General features: G+C 44.6%; 1 protein-coding gene across 2 annotated transcripts in view; it reads left to right on the top strand.

The window, feature by feature from the left end:
- FBH1 (F-box DNA helicase 1) overlaps nt 1–17,445 on the top strand; it is a 44,842-nt gene that overhangs the window by 17,247 nt on the left and 10,150 nt on the right. For both annotated transcript variants that reach the window (XM_070601892.1, XM_070601893.1), the window contains 13 exons: nt 1,185–1,375; nt 3,673–3,765; nt 4,117–4,211; nt 6,237–6,405; nt 7,107–7,329; nt 7,980–8,067; nt 8,151–8,237; nt 8,940–9,076; nt 12,483–12,582; nt 12,672–12,793; nt 14,616–14,691; nt 15,307–15,504; nt 16,057–16,182. In XM_070601892.1, coding sequence (XP_070457993.1) covers nt 1,185–1,375; nt 3,673–3,765; nt 4,117–4,211; nt 6,237–6,405; nt 7,107–7,329; nt 7,980–8,067; nt 8,151–8,237; nt 8,940–9,076; nt 12,483–12,582; nt 12,672–12,793; nt 14,616–14,691; nt 15,307–15,504; nt 16,057–16,182 — 1,705 coding nt within the window. The remainder of the gene's footprint in view (nt 1–1,184; nt 1,376–3,672; nt 3,766–4,116; nt 4,212–6,236; nt 6,406–7,106; nt 7,330–7,979; nt 8,068–8,150; nt 8,238–8,939; nt 9,077–12,482; nt 12,583–12,671; nt 12,794–14,615; nt 14,692–15,306; nt 15,505–16,056; nt 16,183–17,445) is intronic.

The following is a 17,445-nucleotide window of genomic DNA, read 5'->3' as shown; positions in this document are numbered from 1 at the left end:
ATATGTGGGACGCCTACCACAGCATGGCTTGCGGAGCGGTGCCATGTCCGCACCTGGGATCCCAGCCGGCAAACCCCGGGCCGCCAAAGCAGACTCTGGGCACTTAACCGCTGCGCCACCAGGCGGCCCCTGAACACTTTAGTTAATAATGATTTCTTTATAAGGCAGCGCATTCCATTGTTGACAACTTGGGTTAACTGAAAGGACGAGAGAAATTAAGGGTCTTGCTGCAGACACGTAATGAGTTGATGAGAAGCCAGAAGTAGTCCTCAGTTTCCTGACTCAGTCTTGTGGCTCCTCGTTTAGATCACGGTTTCTCACATTTTGTCTTGGAAGCTGCCCGCAACCTCAGCCTATACTCTGCAGCCAGTGGAGGGTTGGAATCCAGCCATGTGCATTTCTCTTTCTGTCTGTAGTGAAGCGATTGTCGATGATGGTGGAGTGAGTTTTCTTTCACAGGATGGCTGTAGTGAGAGGTGCCTGGAACTTTTCCTTTCTTGGAATGCATTTTTTAACAGGAAGACTTGTCGTAAAGTTAAGAATGATAATGATATATGTCCATTATTGACTGTTTGTATGTTAGTGAACATTTTCTTAGACATTACTAAATGGAGCATACTGTGTCCGTAATAATAATTTTTCAATAATTTACTATTTATTTAACTTAATATTTAATGATTATTAAATAATAATGACATAAATAGTAAATTAACATCTTAATGCCAGGAATTGTCAGTCTTGATTTCCCCCTCTGAAGACTGCTGTCTTCTTTTGTGTCTCCCCCCTGTTGTGCCTCCCAGGTAGGCACCTATCTGAGAGGGAGCTTGTTTTGACTCTGTTGAGTATCTGTGGCCCTGAGAGCTCACGTTGACCTGGAGAGGGGTGGGGTGGAGAGGTGAGAGTATCATCTCCATGCAAGGTCCTATGTTAGAGACTTTATAAACGTTATTTAATTAAGGAAAACTAAGAGCCCAAATCCAAAAGTCCTCAGAAAGGACTCCAAGGCAAAAAAAATGGTTCCCGTTATTTCCCAGATGTCAGGTGGGAAGTTTGCACCCAGTTCAGACAATCTGTAGATGACACCAGGACCCCAGACATGGCTTTCTTCACTGGTTGTCTGAGGTGATCTTTATTAATTATGTTTTGGGTCTTTTCTCCCCTCCCTGGTCCACCCCCCTCCACAGGGGGTCAACGTGTGGGCTCTGGTCGCAGCCATTGTCCTCCTCTCCAGCAGTGTGAATGACATCCAGCAGCTGCTCTTCTGCCTCAGGAGACCCAGCTCCACCGTGACCATGCCAGACATCACTGAGACCTTATACTGCATCGCCGTGCTTCTCTACGCCATGAGGGAGAAAGGAATTAACATCAGCAATCGGTAAAGTGGTGGGAGGAAGAGCAGAGACATGGAGAGAGTGAAAGCTCTAGACTCGCGACAGTGGCAGCCCTGCCTACCGTCCCATCTCTGCCGCTGCCGCTCACCAGCTTTCACATGGGGGTGGGGGGAGCGCATAACACTCCCACTGCTTCTTTATCTGTAAAGTGAAGGTAGTGTGAGGCTTAAGTGTAGCGATGCAGGAAAGAGTGCCCTGCCATTTAAATATGAAGTGCTCTCCAACTGTAAACATCCCTGAGGCAGTTTTGAAGTCCCCTCACAAAAAGAAGTCTCTATTCATATGTGCATACATTTTCCTAGGAAAACATTAGGATTTGGTTCCTCCATTTCTCTCGTTTTGGGGCGAGGATGTGCAGATTGTGGTTAAGTCTTATTTGCTCTGTCACCTTAGTGTGAGAAAGGCCATGGCTGTGGGTTGCCAATTCAGAGGGACCTTAATGGTTTCGCTCATCAGCAGATATCCGCTGGTGACTTTTGAGAGAGATCCATACATTCAGCAAATTTTTGAAGCCCTACTCCACATCAGATACTTTTCCAGGCACTAGGAATGCCCGTGTGAAAGAGCGAGACAAGATTCTTGCTGTTGTGGACTGTGTGTTCTAGTGAGGGGAGGCAGATACTGCCTGAGTAAGTGTGTTAAACAAGAACATGTGAGTGAATGATAAGTGGTGCAAAGAAAAAGAACGGGGGGATGGGCGAGGCAGGTGGGGAACACTATTCTAGATCGGGCAAGAGAAAGCTGCTCTGAGGAAGTAACACTTGACCTGAAACCTAAGTGTCAAGGACAGGCTGGCCGTTTTAAGATTCGGGAGGAGAGCATTTTAGCAGAAGGAATAGGTAATTTAAGGGACCAAAGACAGGAATGAATTTACTATATACAAGGCACAGAAGAAGTCTGGTGTGGCAAGAATGTGGTGAATAAGAGGGAGACTAGCACGCGATTTCAAGAGGTCAACAGCAGCCAGATGAGGGAAGATGTTGTAGGCCCCGTAAGAAGTTAGAGTGAACTCCCAGGTGTGAAGGGCAGCTTTGGAAGGTGCCCGATCCCTGACCTGGAGACAGGCAGCACGATAATGCAGCGGATGCTGGAGAAGCAGAAGTTCCAGAGAGGATTTCCTTTTCTGGAGTTAGTGAGCTCTAGGAGAAACGTGGCTGGTGGCACCAGGTGAGCTGCGGCCCAGTCATCCTGGGTGAGGTTGAAGGATGGAACATTCATTCTCTAAAACTGTGAGAGTGTTTGCTCTGTTTCTGAGTTATGTTTGAATTCAGCATATATAGTTTATGTTGTTTCCCGCTTCATGGCATTGAGGCATGGGGCAAGGAACTTTATGACATAATTTGGACAAGACAAACAGACAAATGATGAATAACATCCTTAAGTGCACATACACATTATCTGCATGTTTACATGGACATAGATGAGGAATGGGGAGGAATAACGATATATTGAGTTTTGTTATGTTTATATATTTCTTCCTGCTTAATCTGGGAGATAATATGACCAGAGATTGAAATGTACTATGAAAGGTGTTTGTTGCATCAAAAAGATTGATGCTGGGAGATTACCTCTTCTCACTCTGGGGATGGGAGCAGTGCACTAAACTGTGGGCGATTGGTGACGTGGGAGATGAGTGTGGGTTCAGTGTGTACACGGAGAGGTTTGGAATGGCTTATGGCGGGATGTGTTCGACTGTGTCCAGTGCCTCTGTTAAGCGCTCTGAGTCACCTTCAGCCCTTCTTGGTGCCGTGGAGGCTGTTTTGTTTTCTAGTCCTTGGTAATCGTATCTTGCTATGCACGTAGCACCCTTCCTTTGGGACCTTAAAAGGTAGGATGTTCTTCAAGCTTCTAGAGGAGTACCACCTCACAAGAAGCAGGGAGCAGAGCAACAGAGGCTCAGAAAGATAAGACGACGACGTTAAGTTGATGTTGAACAATCTCACCGCTAGGAGCAGAGTTTACAAAGTTTGTTTTCAACTGGTCCTTACTGCTTTTGTGATTATTTGTCTCTTAAGGTCACGGCTAGTGCCTCATTCCCCAAAGAGCATGTCCTGCTCCCTCCTTCTGCCCTTGCACACTGGAGCCAGGCGTCTTTCCCAGAACTGCTCTCCAAGAGGGCGTGGGTCAGCTAGGGGTATTTAAATCTTTTCCTGTTTTTCGTAAAGTGATGGTAGGCGTTTTCTTTATAGAAATGGAAAGAGGTCTGAATACATCTGAGGAAAAGTAAGATACAGATTGTGACTTAATTTGAAAATCTCTACGTCTGCCTTTTCCCTCTTAGGATTCACTACAACGTTTTCTATTGCCTGTATCTTCAGGAGAATTCCTCTACTCAGGCCACAGAAGTTAAAGAGGAACCATCAGTTTGGCCAGGGTATGTATATGGATCAATGTTTGCGTGTATGTTTTCTGTTGTCCGTTTTGACTCGTTCTCATACTTAAGGAGAAGTCTTTCGTTTTAACAACTTTATTGAGGTAGAAGTTACATTACATAAAATTCGCTCATTTTAATTGTACATTTCAGTGATTTTTAGTAAATTTACTGAATGTGCAACCAACGTCATAATCTAGTTTTAGAACATTTTTATCACCCTAAGGGGAGGCCTTTCTTGGGGGGGAGTTAAATTTTATTCATCCAGTCTGCCTGTTTGGTTTTTGATAATCCCTTACCTGGTCTTTTCAATTCCTTTCTGTTTTTCTCATTTCTCTTCTGTATTGATTATAGCAAGAAAACAACCATCCGACTTACGCACGAACAACAGCTGATCCTGAGCCATAAGATGGAACCTCTCCAGGTGGTAAAAATCATGGCATTTGCAGGTAAGGGAGCTCTCCATTCCTGGAATAGAGTCGGGTTCCTGCCTGTTATCACTGCATCCCCCTTCTCTGCCACCTGCCAGAGTATCTTCACCTTGATTTATTATCAAATTACTGCCATTGAAAGATCGAAAAAGCAGTTGCCAAGGAATACTTGCTTTTTTTGCCACTTCAGGGAGCATCCACACTGGAGTTCCAGTGAGACAAGTAGTTTATAGGAATTAGTGTGTAGGGTAGATACCACCGGGATTCATCCAGCCTTTCATTTCTCAGTGTATACACTCAGTCACTGATTGCTTATGGAGCAGCAGTGGCGTTAATCTCCCACTCGGAGGGTTTCAGTCGCTCCCTGGTTTCTGTAGGGTGAGGTCTAGAAGGCCCTCCCACCATTTGGCTCTAACCTACATTGCTAAATGTGTTGTCTATGATTCTGCCTCAGTCGGCTATCACACTTACAGTCTCCTAAAGCCCCTGGGAATTCTTTTGTCTGAACCTTTGCTCCTATGATTTTCTCTATCTGGAATTCCTTTCCACTTCTTTTCTGCCCGATATCCTACTAAAAAACAATAACTGTTTATTAAATGCCTGCCATGTGCCCAGCACTGTGTTAATCCTAACAACATTCTGTGAGGTTGGTAAGTTATCTCTAGTTTATAGATAAAAATTCGAAGCTCAGAGAAATTAAAATGACTTGCCCCAGGTTAAATAAGTAATTAAGTGGTGGAGGTTGGATTCAGAGCTGGATCTGTTTCTCTCCAGAAACATGCTTTTTCCCCTCCTGGTCTCCTTCTGTCTTTCCCCCTCCCTCTCTTTCTTTGCCATGCTAGGTTGACTCCCCTCATTTCTGTTTCTTTTTGATGGAGCCTTCTTTAGCCATTTGAGGCCTATGTCATCTCTGAACTCTTTCTGTAACTAATCACCTGTATTGACTGTTCAGTACTTGATTATATAGTAAGAATAGCCACACACACATTTTATAAGTCCTTCTATACTCTGTCATTAATCCTCTAAACAGCTCTGTTAGTTGGGGAAAGAGGTACTGTTTTTCTTCTTTTACAGGTGAGATTTTTTGTTTCCAAATCCATATTCTTTTTCACTCTACTGTGTTATCATTATAGTCTCATTTTGTTCTAATTGTTTCCACTGTGTTGATATTTTATTCCCAACTAGACTGGAATGTAGAAACCTTGTTGTGTGTTTTTAACACACTCTTAGGACTTAGCATACAGCTGAACACATCCTTGGTGCTCAAGAAATACTTATTAAATGAATGAAAGTTGAATAATTACATAATCTGGGCCAGCCTGGTGGTGTAGTGGTTGAGTTCACATGCTCTGCTTTGGTGTCCCAGGGTTCATGGGTTCAGATCTCACACATGGACCTACACACTGCTCATCAGGCTGTGCTGTGGTGGTGTCTCACATACAAAGTAGAGGAAGACTGGCACAGATGTTAGCTCAGGGACAAACTTCCTCAAGCAAAAATAGGAAGATTGGCAATGGATGTTTGCTCAGGACCAATCTTCCTCACCAAAAAAAAAAAAAAAAAAGTGCATAATCAAATGAATGGTGGTGAGGTTGGGCAGACAAGAGAGTTCAGAATGGGTCAGGAGAATCCTTGAATCTCATTTTCATGCTCTTGCCATGAAAGCATTAATGACTCCTAGGTGAGGAATAGCTACCATTTATGGAGTTCCTCTGCTGGATATCTTGCTTATCTTTATCCTGCCAGACCCTACAACGTCAATGTTACCCACACATGACTGAGGAGCAAACAGTGAGGTCAAGTGGCTCACCTTTCACTCCTTGGGTAGAACCTGCCAGAGCTGCAATCCCAACCCAGGTTAATCTAGTTTAAAATTGGCTGCTCTTTTCGCTACACCATGTTTTAGTTTTAATCAGTATTGAAAATCTTGTCACTGGGAGCCAGCAAGAGGCTAGATAAGCATGGGTAAGACCTGATTAGGGCATCCTTCAGGACAGTTTCTCCTGATCAGAGGGTCACTTCCTTTCCTCTTGGCTTCCCCAGGCACCGGGAAGACCTCCACCCTGGTCAAATACGCCGAGAAGTGGTCTGAGAGCAGGTTCCTGTATGTGACGTTCAACAAGAGCATCGCGAAGCAGGCCGAGCTGGTCTTCCCCAGCAATGTCACCTGCAAGACCTTCCACTCCATGGCCTACGGACACGTTGGGCGGAAGTGAGCATCGCGTTGCCACCATCATCATGTCTAATTACGGTTTTCCACGTTGTGATCATCACGATCACATATGAACTTACACTGTAACAACACTGAGAAAACTTCATGCTTTTATCTCCATTTACAGGCAGGAAGGATAAAGATAGATTTAGTGATTTGTACTTTTACCCCATAAACATACATTGTTTCCAAACAGCAGTATCTTGCTGAGGGGGGCGTTCTCATTTCTCTGAAATTGAGGCACAGAAAGTCAAAACGACTTGTCTGAAGTTCAGGATATCACCAATCTGATTGATTGGTTTTAGGCTTTCCTTGGAAGGGAGGGCGGGACGGGGAGAAGACTAGGTGGGGGTACAGTGGGCCCAGGTCTCCTGGGGCCCCTGAACATGGCATGAAGCCTTCAAGGAACTCCGAGTGGCCCTCCTGGGGGCCTCTTGCAGGCTGGTCTATGCCTTGGAACAGTTGTATCTGCCCTGAGCTAGTTCATCTTCTGGGTTATTATATGTGACTTCCTGAAAGCCTAATGAAGCCATTTCAAATCATACGTGGACCTCGCTCAATTTCTCTGACTTTTTTTTCCCCCTCAGCTGTATGTGACGCTTAGAGTGACATTGGAGAGAAGGGGGTTGGGAGCAGGGGGGACACTAAACACTGAATTCCCAGTAAAGCCGACTACTGTTCATTTGGGATATGCATTACAGGTACCAATTAAAGAAGAAATTGAATCTCTTCAAGTTAACGCCCTTCATGGTCAATTCTGTCCTTGCGGAAGGGAAGGGAGGATTCATCAGGGCCAAGCTAGTATGTAAGACCTTGGAGAACTTCTTCGCCTCGGCTGATGAGGAGCTGACTATTGATCATGTGCCTATTTGGTGTAAGAACAGCCAAGGACAGAGGGTCATGGTTGAACAGAGTGAGAAGCTGGTGAGTATCCAGGCGTCTTTAGTGTTGGGGATCTGGGAGTGAATGAACAGGGTTGACATGGTACAGTGTTGCATGTGTCTTTCACTTCTTCAGAACTGCCTGCAGGCAGTAAAGGTGGAAGGGAGAGACTGTAGGCCCGCCGTGATGACTGTGAATGGTGCCGTGTCTTCTGTGAAGAACACTCATGAGCATCTCACTTAATCCTCACACTGGTCTTCCCGTTTAACAGATGAGGCACCTACCCAAGGTTTATAAGAGCTTGTCCTTGGGTGTGCTGGACCTAGGATCTAAGGATTGGAAATCTCTTCTGATTTTTATCAAGTCTTCTCAATCATTCACCATTCTTGTTATGAATTAGCTGTCAGTCATAAATCTAGAGAAATAATCCAGCCTTTTCTGGTTCATCAGATGTTGTGCTCTCTGGGTGACGTTCTGTCCCCCGGCTTGGGATGGCCCCAGCTTCTTACTTCTCGGCACTTGACGTTGTTAAAGGCTGTCGTGGAGGCAGAGGGAGGTTAGGGGTGTGCCGGCTCACGGTGCTGTCATGGTGCCTTTGCTCTGACCTCTGTACGTGGGATGAAAGTGTGACTTCAGGGTGCTGGCTTTTCCAGGGTCTTAAACTGGGAGTTACCATATCACTTGCTTTCTAGAATGGTGTCCTTGAAGCAAGCCGACTTTGGGACAACATGCGGAAGCTGGGGGAATGCAAAGAAGAGGCTTACCAAATGACTCACGATGGTACGAAGTTCCCAAGTCCTTCTGTCTGTTCACTCTGGCTGCTTTAATTACGAGTTCTGACTCTTGCTCCTCCCTTCTTTCAGGCTATTTGAAACTCTGGCAGCTGAGCAAGCCTTTGCTTGCCTCTTTTGACGCCATCTTTGTGGATGAGGCCCAGGACTGTACCCCAGGTGATAAACTATTCAGGACATCAGTAGTCAGATACATAGAAACAGCATCATGATTATGTAAGAGGACATATATGTGCATAAATTGATTATTCTTATTTGTTGTAAAGAGGAGGAGCAAATGATGTTTAGTCATTCAGAAATCCTTTATGACCTGACTTTGGATGTCAACACTTGTCCTTCTCCCCGACCCAAAGCAGATTTATTTGCCTCTAAATGTTTTGCTTAAGTTATTCTTAAAATGTTGACCAAGCGTGGGTCATCAGATGATAGGGACCTAGACTCATGGTGAGTGTGAAAAGGGAGTCAACTTAGAGTGAACAATTTGTGTTGTAACTTTTTCAAGGGGCTACTAGAAAATAGTGTGACTGTGTAGGTCATTTTTGGGCCTTAAGTTATAACATTAGAGAAGATAATTTGCCTCATGTTATATTTGCCTATGTGGTTTCCTATACTCAATAATTTATCCAGGACTGAGATAATCTGCATTCCTAGGATTAGAAATTGTTTCTTGTGTCTAGTATAAAATCGTTTTTTGGACTGAGTGTGCCTGTCTTCCAGGAGAAGACAACTCTTCTTGTCCAGCCTGCCCTGGCTTAGTTTCATGAAAGCGTTTTCATCCTTTGCTGCCTTAAATATGGTTTCTTTTTGCTGTGTGGGCCGGCGTTCCCTCCGATCTCTTACTTTCCCTCTTACTGGTTGCAGCTATCATGAATATCGTTCTGTCGCAGCCATGCGGGAAAATCTTTGTAGGGGACCCACACCAACAGATCTATACCTTCCGCGGTGCAGTCAATGCTCTCTTCACCGTCCCTCACACGCACGTCTTCTATCTCACACAGGTAAGAGCTCTCTTTGCTTCCGAGTCCCCAGAAGCGCATGAGCAAGCGTGATGGCCCCCCACCCTCGTTTCTCAGGGTTTGCCACGTGCCAGGCCCTCTGCAGCAGCTGTCCAGCTCACAGTCTATAGCAAACCCCTGCTTCTAAGCAGTGGGTTCTCCGTCATTCTCAGGGGATCCGCAGAGTCACAACTGTTCTCATAATAGTTATTTGCCTTTTTCACTGTGTTGACATTTGCACTGATGGTGCAAAGCCGGTGGTGGGTAAAACCACCGGTGCCTTCCATGAGTCAAGGCTTCGGCACCACACGATACTATCCATCATTGTATTCTTGACTGCAACACACTCGGAGTTAAAAAAAAGGAAAAAAGCAGTCCACATAAGAATGTCCTTGATGATACAGCAAAAGTGAGTAATTTCATTAACCACTGACCCTTCAGCATGTGTCTTTGATATTCCGTGTGAGGAGTTGGGAAGTACGACTAAAGTGGTTCTGCACACTGGCATGTGGGTTGTCTCAAAAAGAGCACTTTTTTGGTTGAGCTGTGAGCTCACTGGCTGCTTTTTCTTGTGGCATTGTTGGTATGTGAAAGAACGGCTGACAGACTGACTCTGGTCGTTCAGACACGAGTATTTGGCATTTTCTCAAAAATGAATGAGATGAGCTATGACTTCAAGGAAAACAACTGACAAATGTTTGTTGCCAAAGATAAAATTCTTGCTTTGAAGTGAAATCAACATTTTGGAAAACTTGGGGCTGGCCTGGTGGCACAGCAGTTAAGTTCACACGCTCTGCTTTGGTGGCCTGGGGTTCGCCAGTTCAAATCCCGGGTATGGACCTACTCACCGTTTGGCAAGCCATGCTGTGGTAGGCATCCCACATATAAAGTAGAGGAAGATGGGCATGGATGTTAGCTCAGGGCCAGTCTTCCTCAGCAAAAAGAGCAGGATTGGCAGTGGCTGTTAGCTCGGAGCTAATCTTCCTCAAAAAAAGAAAGAAAGAAAAAAAGAATTTTGGAAAACTTGTGTCTGCCCCTGTGGGCATGACAACTCTTGGTGTCTTTGATTGTCCCAAAAGGCTGTATTAAACATTCCTCCCCTTCTCAATGTATATCCCTGTAAGGCTGAATTTTCTTCCTGTACTTCAACCAAGACGATATATCACAACAGATTAAATGCAGACAGAACTATGAGAATTCAGCTGCCTTCTGTTAAGCCAGGCATTAAAGAGATTTGTAAAACAGTGCCCCTCTTCTTGCTAAATGTTTTGTGTTTTGGAAAATGATGGTTTAAAAACCTGCATTCTCCATGTTATGTAATGGGTTTATCGTTATTTTTACATGAATTAAATTTCTAATATGGTAAATAACGATAGGTAGAACTGATATAAATAAAATTTCCTTTAGCTCCTTAGTAATTTTTTTAGAAGTGTGAAGAGTTCTGAGACCAGGAGGTGTGAGAAGCACTGTTTTAAGAAACTCACCTCTAGTTAGAGGACATGAGAGGTGGCGGCTTTTATTCAGGCGTTGTCTGAGTTTTGCTCTGTGGTAGAAAGTCCTGCAGCCTGCTCTGTGACTTTATTCTCTCGAGTTCCTGTCATTGCACGCTCCAGTCATTTAGAGTGGCATCAACTCAGAGTAATTTTTTCTAATAGACTTTTTTAGTTTCAGATTTACAGAAAAATTGAGAAGATAGTACAGAAAGTTCCCGTATATACCCAGCATTCAGTTTACACTATTAACATCTTATATTAGTGGAGTACGTTTGCCATAATTGGTGAGCTTGTATTGACACGTTATTAGAAACTAAAGTCCATAGTTTATTGAGATTTCCTTAGTTTTTACCTAATGTCATTTTTCTGTCCCAGGATCTTATTCGGGTCACGCCATTACATTTAGTTGTCATTTCTCCTTAGGCTCCTGTTGGCTGTGATGGTTTCTCAGACTGCCCTTGTTTTTGATGACCTTGACAGTTTGGAGGAGTACGGGTCAGGTGTCTGTAGGATGCCCCTGTGTTGCAGTCTGTCTGATGTTCGTTCTCATGATGTTACGGGGTTTGGGGAGGAAGGCTTCAGTAGAAAAGTGGTCACTTTCGTCACATGATATCAAGAGCGCCTATGGTCAGCCTGATTTAGGACCGTTGATGTTGACCCTGACTGCCTGGCCGGAGCAGCGTTTGTCAGGTTTCTGCACTGTGGAGTTGCTCTTCCCCCGCACCCCTCCTTCCGTAGTGTATGCTTTGGAAGGAAGACCCTGTGCTCAGCCCTCACTCAGGGTTAAGTGTTGGAGTATCTACATAGCCTATTTGGAATTCTTCTGCAAAGGAGATTTGTGTCTTCTCTCTCATTTATTTATGTCAGTGTGGACTCATGGATACTTATTTATAATTTGGGTTATGGCTCACTCACAGTGGTTCTATTGCAACAAAGTACTATTTGTTGAAAGTCTCATTTTCTGTAGGCTGAGTTATTGATGTTCTCCAAAAGGTTATATAACTGTATTAGCTTAAGTTATCAATACATGGAAAAAGGCAATAAATACCAGGAGTTTGGGCAAGAATGGTGTCTTTCCAGTGGCAGTGGTCAAGGAGGTAGGGTGTTGGGCCGCGTTTTGAAGGGCAGGAAATTATTTTGCTGTGTGCCGAGGCAGGGAGAGTGCACGGAGCCCTCAGGACATGACGATGATGCGTGAGGCTGCTTATGTCAGGCAGTGGTTTTAAATTAATCTTGAGGGAATTTCAAAGGCAAGGGGAGAACCCCCCCCCCCCCTTTAATCTTTTGTAAGTACATTTTACACTTCTTCGTTAGGTTTGATTTGGGAAGAAGGGTAGATTTGCTTAAAAGAAAAGTTTGCTATTGGTCTTGGGGATAAAGGGGGATAAGGCTGTCCAGCTGTGAGGGATCTTGAAAGTGCATGCATCGCCTTTCCATCGTGTATTGCTCTCCTTTTTTGTAGCAAGGGCGTGGCTCGATGAAAGAGTGTGGGTAACAGTCACCTGACAGAGGTACAGGGTGGCAGTGGGAGAGACCAAATAAGCGAGGCATGAGGTTTTGATTTCTGAGCTGAGCTGGTAGCAGTGGTAAGAAAAATAGTGTAGAAAATATGGCAGAAGAACCGTCAAGATTTAGATTTGGGGGCAAGAGGTAAAGAAAAATAGGTGACTCTAAGGTTTCAAGATAGAAAATGCTCTTCTGAAAACTTAGAAATAAAGTCAGTAGTTCTTTGCTTGTCACACTCCCGTTCAGTATCAGTGGGTTCACAGTAGGGAATTTCCAAATCTCCTCTCCCGGTCGGGTGAGTCAGGAATGATCAGTTGGGTTTGGCAAGGCCAGGACTTGACAATAGTGAAATGTGTTCACATACTCCAGGAAGGGGTGTTCACGCCTTTTGTTTTGTTGTTTTCCAACAGAGTTTTAGATTTGGTGTGGAAATAGCTTATGTGGGAGCTACGATCTTGGATGTCTGCAAGAGAGTGAGGAAGAAGACTTTGGTTGGAGGAAACCACCAGAGTAAGGCTTTCAGTTACTCTTATTTGTTACAAAGGTGAGTTTTCCTCTTTATTTGGATCTGCCATAGAGTCTGTGCTCTCTCCCAAAAGGTGGCATTAGAGGTGATGTCCAGGGGCAGGTGGCCCTGTTGTCCCGGACCAATGCCAACGTGTTTGATGAGGCCGTACGGGTGACGGAAGGAGAAGTACCCGCGAGGATACATTTGATTGGGGTAAGAGTAAATTTCCGTTGACTGCTTCCTGCGCAGAAATGCTGCAGACAGACGTAGCCAATGAAAGTGTTCGACTTCATTAGGATTATTATGCAAGCAAGCATTTGGGTTTTTGACTATTTTCTCCATCTGTGCTGTGACGGAAATCTTTACCCTTGGCCATTCTGGTTAGGCTAGCCAAACTTTCCTATAAAGTCAGACCTAATAAGGACTGATGATCTTCTCTCCTACTATTTAAAAAAAATAAATGCCCTTCTCATCTTTGACTATGCCAATGAGGCTGCCGGCTCTCTGGAGTGTTCTGGTGTGTGTTGTTCATTAGTGTAAGAACAAGTGACATGACAACACAGCTGGGAAGCGCTCGGGGGCTCCAGTGTAGAAAGTGTGAACACCTGGGTTCTAGCTCTGGTTCTGTCACTAACTTTGTGTGGCTTGCGGCAAGTCACAACTTCTGTGTGCCTCATTCTCTCCATCTCTATGATAAAAATAATGCCTTTCCTTTACCTGTTTCACGGGGAAGTTAGGAGGATTAAGTGACACGTGTGTGGCATTTTTAACTTTTCGAAGCAAAGTTATATGACTAAAACACATTCACTCATTCATTAATGAAAAAAATATTTTTGAGGGCCTACTATGTGGAGACACTCAATAAATAGAGTCAGTGAATCATAATCAAAAGATGTTCTGACTTTTCTCTTTTTTATTTACAAAGATTATAAACAAGTGTCAGAAATTTTGGGAGTTAAAAGGAAAACAAAATCACCCTTAATCTCAGTATTTTATATGATAATTTTCATTTTTGCTAATTATTTATGTCACTGTCCTTATAGATGTATATTTTTACATAATTACAATGATAGTGTACATAAAAATTATGCTACTTTTTACTCAACACACAACCATATTTTCTTTCATGTTGCTGCTTTAATGACTTGACAATATTTTGTTTAGTGGATATAGCATAATTTAACCATTTTCATTGTTGTAAGTAAATAGTACTTTTGGAGTGTCATCCATGCTGGGCAGGATATAAAGCAAGTTGTTCTCATTTCCTCTCACATCAGCTCATCGCTTGTAGCATGCATCGTTACACTTGATCATATCTGGTTTCCAGTTTTGACGTATACTGTCTTATTTTGGTCTCTGTTTTATGTTAATATTTTATGTGTCCCTTCCCAAAATGATGATAAATCCTTGGAGCGTGGAGTCTTTGTTATGTGTTCCTTCTTCCTGGGGCTGGGCGCCATGTGAGGGCCGGGGCCCCCAGTCGGTGCTCAGCACATGCTTCTAGGTGGAACTGGGCCGAACGTGGCTACAGTCAGCCCTCTCCTCCGGGAGCTAGGCGTTTAAAACATACACTAATCTGGACCTGTAGACAGTCTCTAGTTCTTTCCTCAAAAGAAACGACGGTAAGTATTCATACTCCACACTTTATATTCAGGTGTTACTGTGTTCTTCATTGCAACCATTTTATCTTCCTGGAGGTAGATGATTTAAATTGCCCTTTTTTGACAAGAAAGCAATGCGGAGCTAGTTCTTGCCTTTTTTTAAAGCCAGGAAGAATTTGAGGTAGCAGCCGAAACTTAGTGCTGGATCGTCGCGAGTTTTCGGGCTGCGTTACAGCCTAGTGCCTCTGTGCTTGATCAAGTTTCCCCGCCTGCTGTCTTTATGGGTGCAGTTTGAGATCCATGTCCAAGCAACCATCTCATTTCAAAATCACATCTCTACATTTGCCTTACTTGGTTTTGTTAAAACAACAGCAAAAACAGAACAAAACAAAAAACAACAAAAAAACAAAAATCCCACCAAACAACTTTTTCAGGGGATTAAATCATTTGGATTGGACAGAATCATTGATATTTGGATCCTTCTTCAGCCGGAGGAAGAACGGAGGAAACGTGAGTACCCTCCTGGCCACAGTGCAGTGGACGGAAACAGTCCATCACGGGGGTGAAGGATGGGAGAAGGATGGGCTTGTTCTCGTTTTCCTCCTGGAGATGGGTGGAGCTGGCGTTGCTCTTTCCCACCAAGAGTGGGATGCCTGAGGCCTCTTGTTTCAGAGGCACCCATAGCTCTGTCCAGGTCCTTCTCTCAGGAGTCTCAGTTTCTTTCTATCGTTGGTCCCCTAGGCTGTCTTCCCTCACCATCTTTCTGTCTGCCTGGGCACCTTGACACGCTGAAACTTCTCCATGGGCCCCAAATGATCATTTCTAACCTCTCAATAGCGTTCTTCTCGTTACTGCGCTGTTCCACATCCCTGTGAAGTAGGTAAGGATCTCAAGGGTAGGGCTCTTGATCCTCAGTTTGGAGACGGAGAGGCTAAAGCACAGGTCATTTCACTGACTTGCCCAGGAACACACAGCAGGTTAGTGATGTAGTCGGGACTAGAACCCGGATCTCCCAGCTGTAGGACCATTCATTAGGAGTGTGCCGTTGGCTAGGAACGTGGAGCTGCTGCCGCTGTACGTCGGTGTGGCCTGTGTCACGTTAACCTGTATATTTATTCTCCTTAGAAAACCTCGTCATCAAAGACAAGTTTATTAGAAGATGGGTGCACAAGGAAGGCTTTAGTGGCTTCAAGAGGTATGTGACCGCAGCCGAGGATAAGGAGCTTGAAGCCAAGATTGCAGTCGTGGAAAAGTATAACATCCGGATTCCAGAACTGGTGGAGAGGATAGAAAAATGCCATATAGAAGACCGGGACTTCGCAGGTGAGAGGAGTTGTCCCTTCACTTGCCCCAAGGCAGAGGGACACAGGGTCTTCTCGTGCTTCCTGCCTGCATGAGTACCATGTGTGACCCAGGGCGGCACTGTTGCGTTCCTGGCATCGCTGAGAAGAGAGGAGAGCAGAGCTGCCTCTCCTTTGGGGCCCTGTATTTCTGGTCTACCTCCAAGCTGGGGGCACTTTCTAGTCCCAGCTCTGCCACTGTGGGGCTTTGGACAAGCCACTCACCCCTCCTCTGGGCCTCTGTCCCTTCAAGTGTAAAACACAGAGGTGGGTGGGTCACTGAGCTTGGCAGTGTGATGCTCAGGTGGACTAACTGGCCTGCAACTAGTTTTCTCCTTTCCCGTCATGTTTTTATTTCTCTCTCTCTCTCTTTCTGACTGTAGTTTCCCCCTTCCCTCTCTCCCTGCAAAGCTGCACACAGGCAAGAACACATAGTTGAGTTTCAAGAGTCTATTAGGAAGAATAGCCTTTTTCCCCCTCTCTTGTTTCCTTGCCTGTCGAGCCCCTCTAACTGTAGGCTGTGTTTTTATTCCAGAGTACATTTTGGGCACCGTGCACAAAGCCAAAGGCTTGGAGTTCGATACCGTGCATGTTTTGGATGATTTTGTGAAAGTGCCTTGTGCCAGGCACAACCTTGCACAGCTGCCCCACTTCAGAGTCGGTAAGGAGACTGCTTGCCCCGAGGAGCCTCTCGAAGAGCTGCCTGGGATGTTTCCTTTGGACTGCCCTGCTTTCTGTTGGATGGTGTGGCCTCTTGGAAGGATCCTTCTGGAAAAAAGCCCGAAACTCCTAGTCCTAAATATTTTATTCTTATACTTTATTTTTAGAAAAACTGAACTTGCAGGGTCTACGTCTCTCCGGGCTGCCTCCTGGGCAGTTGTGGTGATCGTGGCCCTTTTTAACCTGCGTCAGCTCTTCACCTTTGGGTTGTTCACCCTCAGACGTTGGGTGCCCCAGCCTCATAAAAGCTTCAAAGTGTACAGCTTACCTGCTCACCTAGATGTCTTTTCTTTAATTAACTCTTCTTTTTATTAAAGAGGCCAGAAAATCCTAAAAGGTGAAATAGCAAGCACGCTTCATCCTTTGTCTGCTTTTGTATAAATTCATACTCAAGGCTAGTTGTTGAACTCTAAGCATCAGTGCTGTTGTTTTGGTTTTAAATCTTAGAATAAAACCATGTGAAGTTTTCCCACAAACAAACAAACAAAAGCTCTCTCTTAACCGTGGATTCAAAATTTGGGGCATAGCATACATTGGTGGGCCAAAAAAGAAATACTAAAAATTCCTTATCGCTGATGAATATATTCATAAAATGAGAGAAAGATACGGGATTGAACATAAATTGGAGTGGAGTGGGGAAAGGAGGTGGCCGTAGAGAGGTACCCACTGCTTTAGATTGGGAAAGAGAAGTTTATTTAATATACTACTGCCTTTTTTTCCTCCTGGTCATTACATGTTTCCATATATATATTTTAGGGGGAGGGATAACAGCTTTACTGAGAGAGAATTCACATACCATCAAATCTCCCCATTTGAAGTGAACAATTTAATGGCTTTTAGTATAGTCAGCATCACCGGCTCTTTATCGAGTTCTTAACGTCATTCTGGGTGTCATGAATGCGAGAAGAGAGGTGTAAAGCAGACAGTAAAGGCTGCGATGGTTTTTCTTCTCTGGTTGTCCTGTGACATCATAAGACATTTCCAGACTGGACTGAGTGCGAGAGAGAGACAGCGTCAGGAAAAGGGGAGGACGTGGGCTTTGGGCATGGGGACACTTGGGTTTGGCTCCTGCGCTCTTGACCGGCCGTGGCCCATTTGTCCAGGTGACTTCACCTCGGGAAGCCTCAGTTTCCCCATCAGTCCCACAGGGTTGTTGAGAGGAGAACAGGGAGAATGAACAGGAATATGCACCGGGCACGTCACA

This window comes from Equus przewalskii, chromosome 30 (genome assembly GCF_037783145.1).
Source record: "Equus przewalskii isolate Varuska chromosome 30, EquPr2, whole genome shotgun sequence".
Lineage (NCBI taxonomy): Eukaryota > Metazoa > Chordata > Mammalia > Perissodactyla > Equidae > Equus > Equus przewalskii.
The sequence above is the reverse complement of the archived record's forward strand: the minus strand, read 5'-3'. Positions and strand labels throughout refer to the sequence as shown.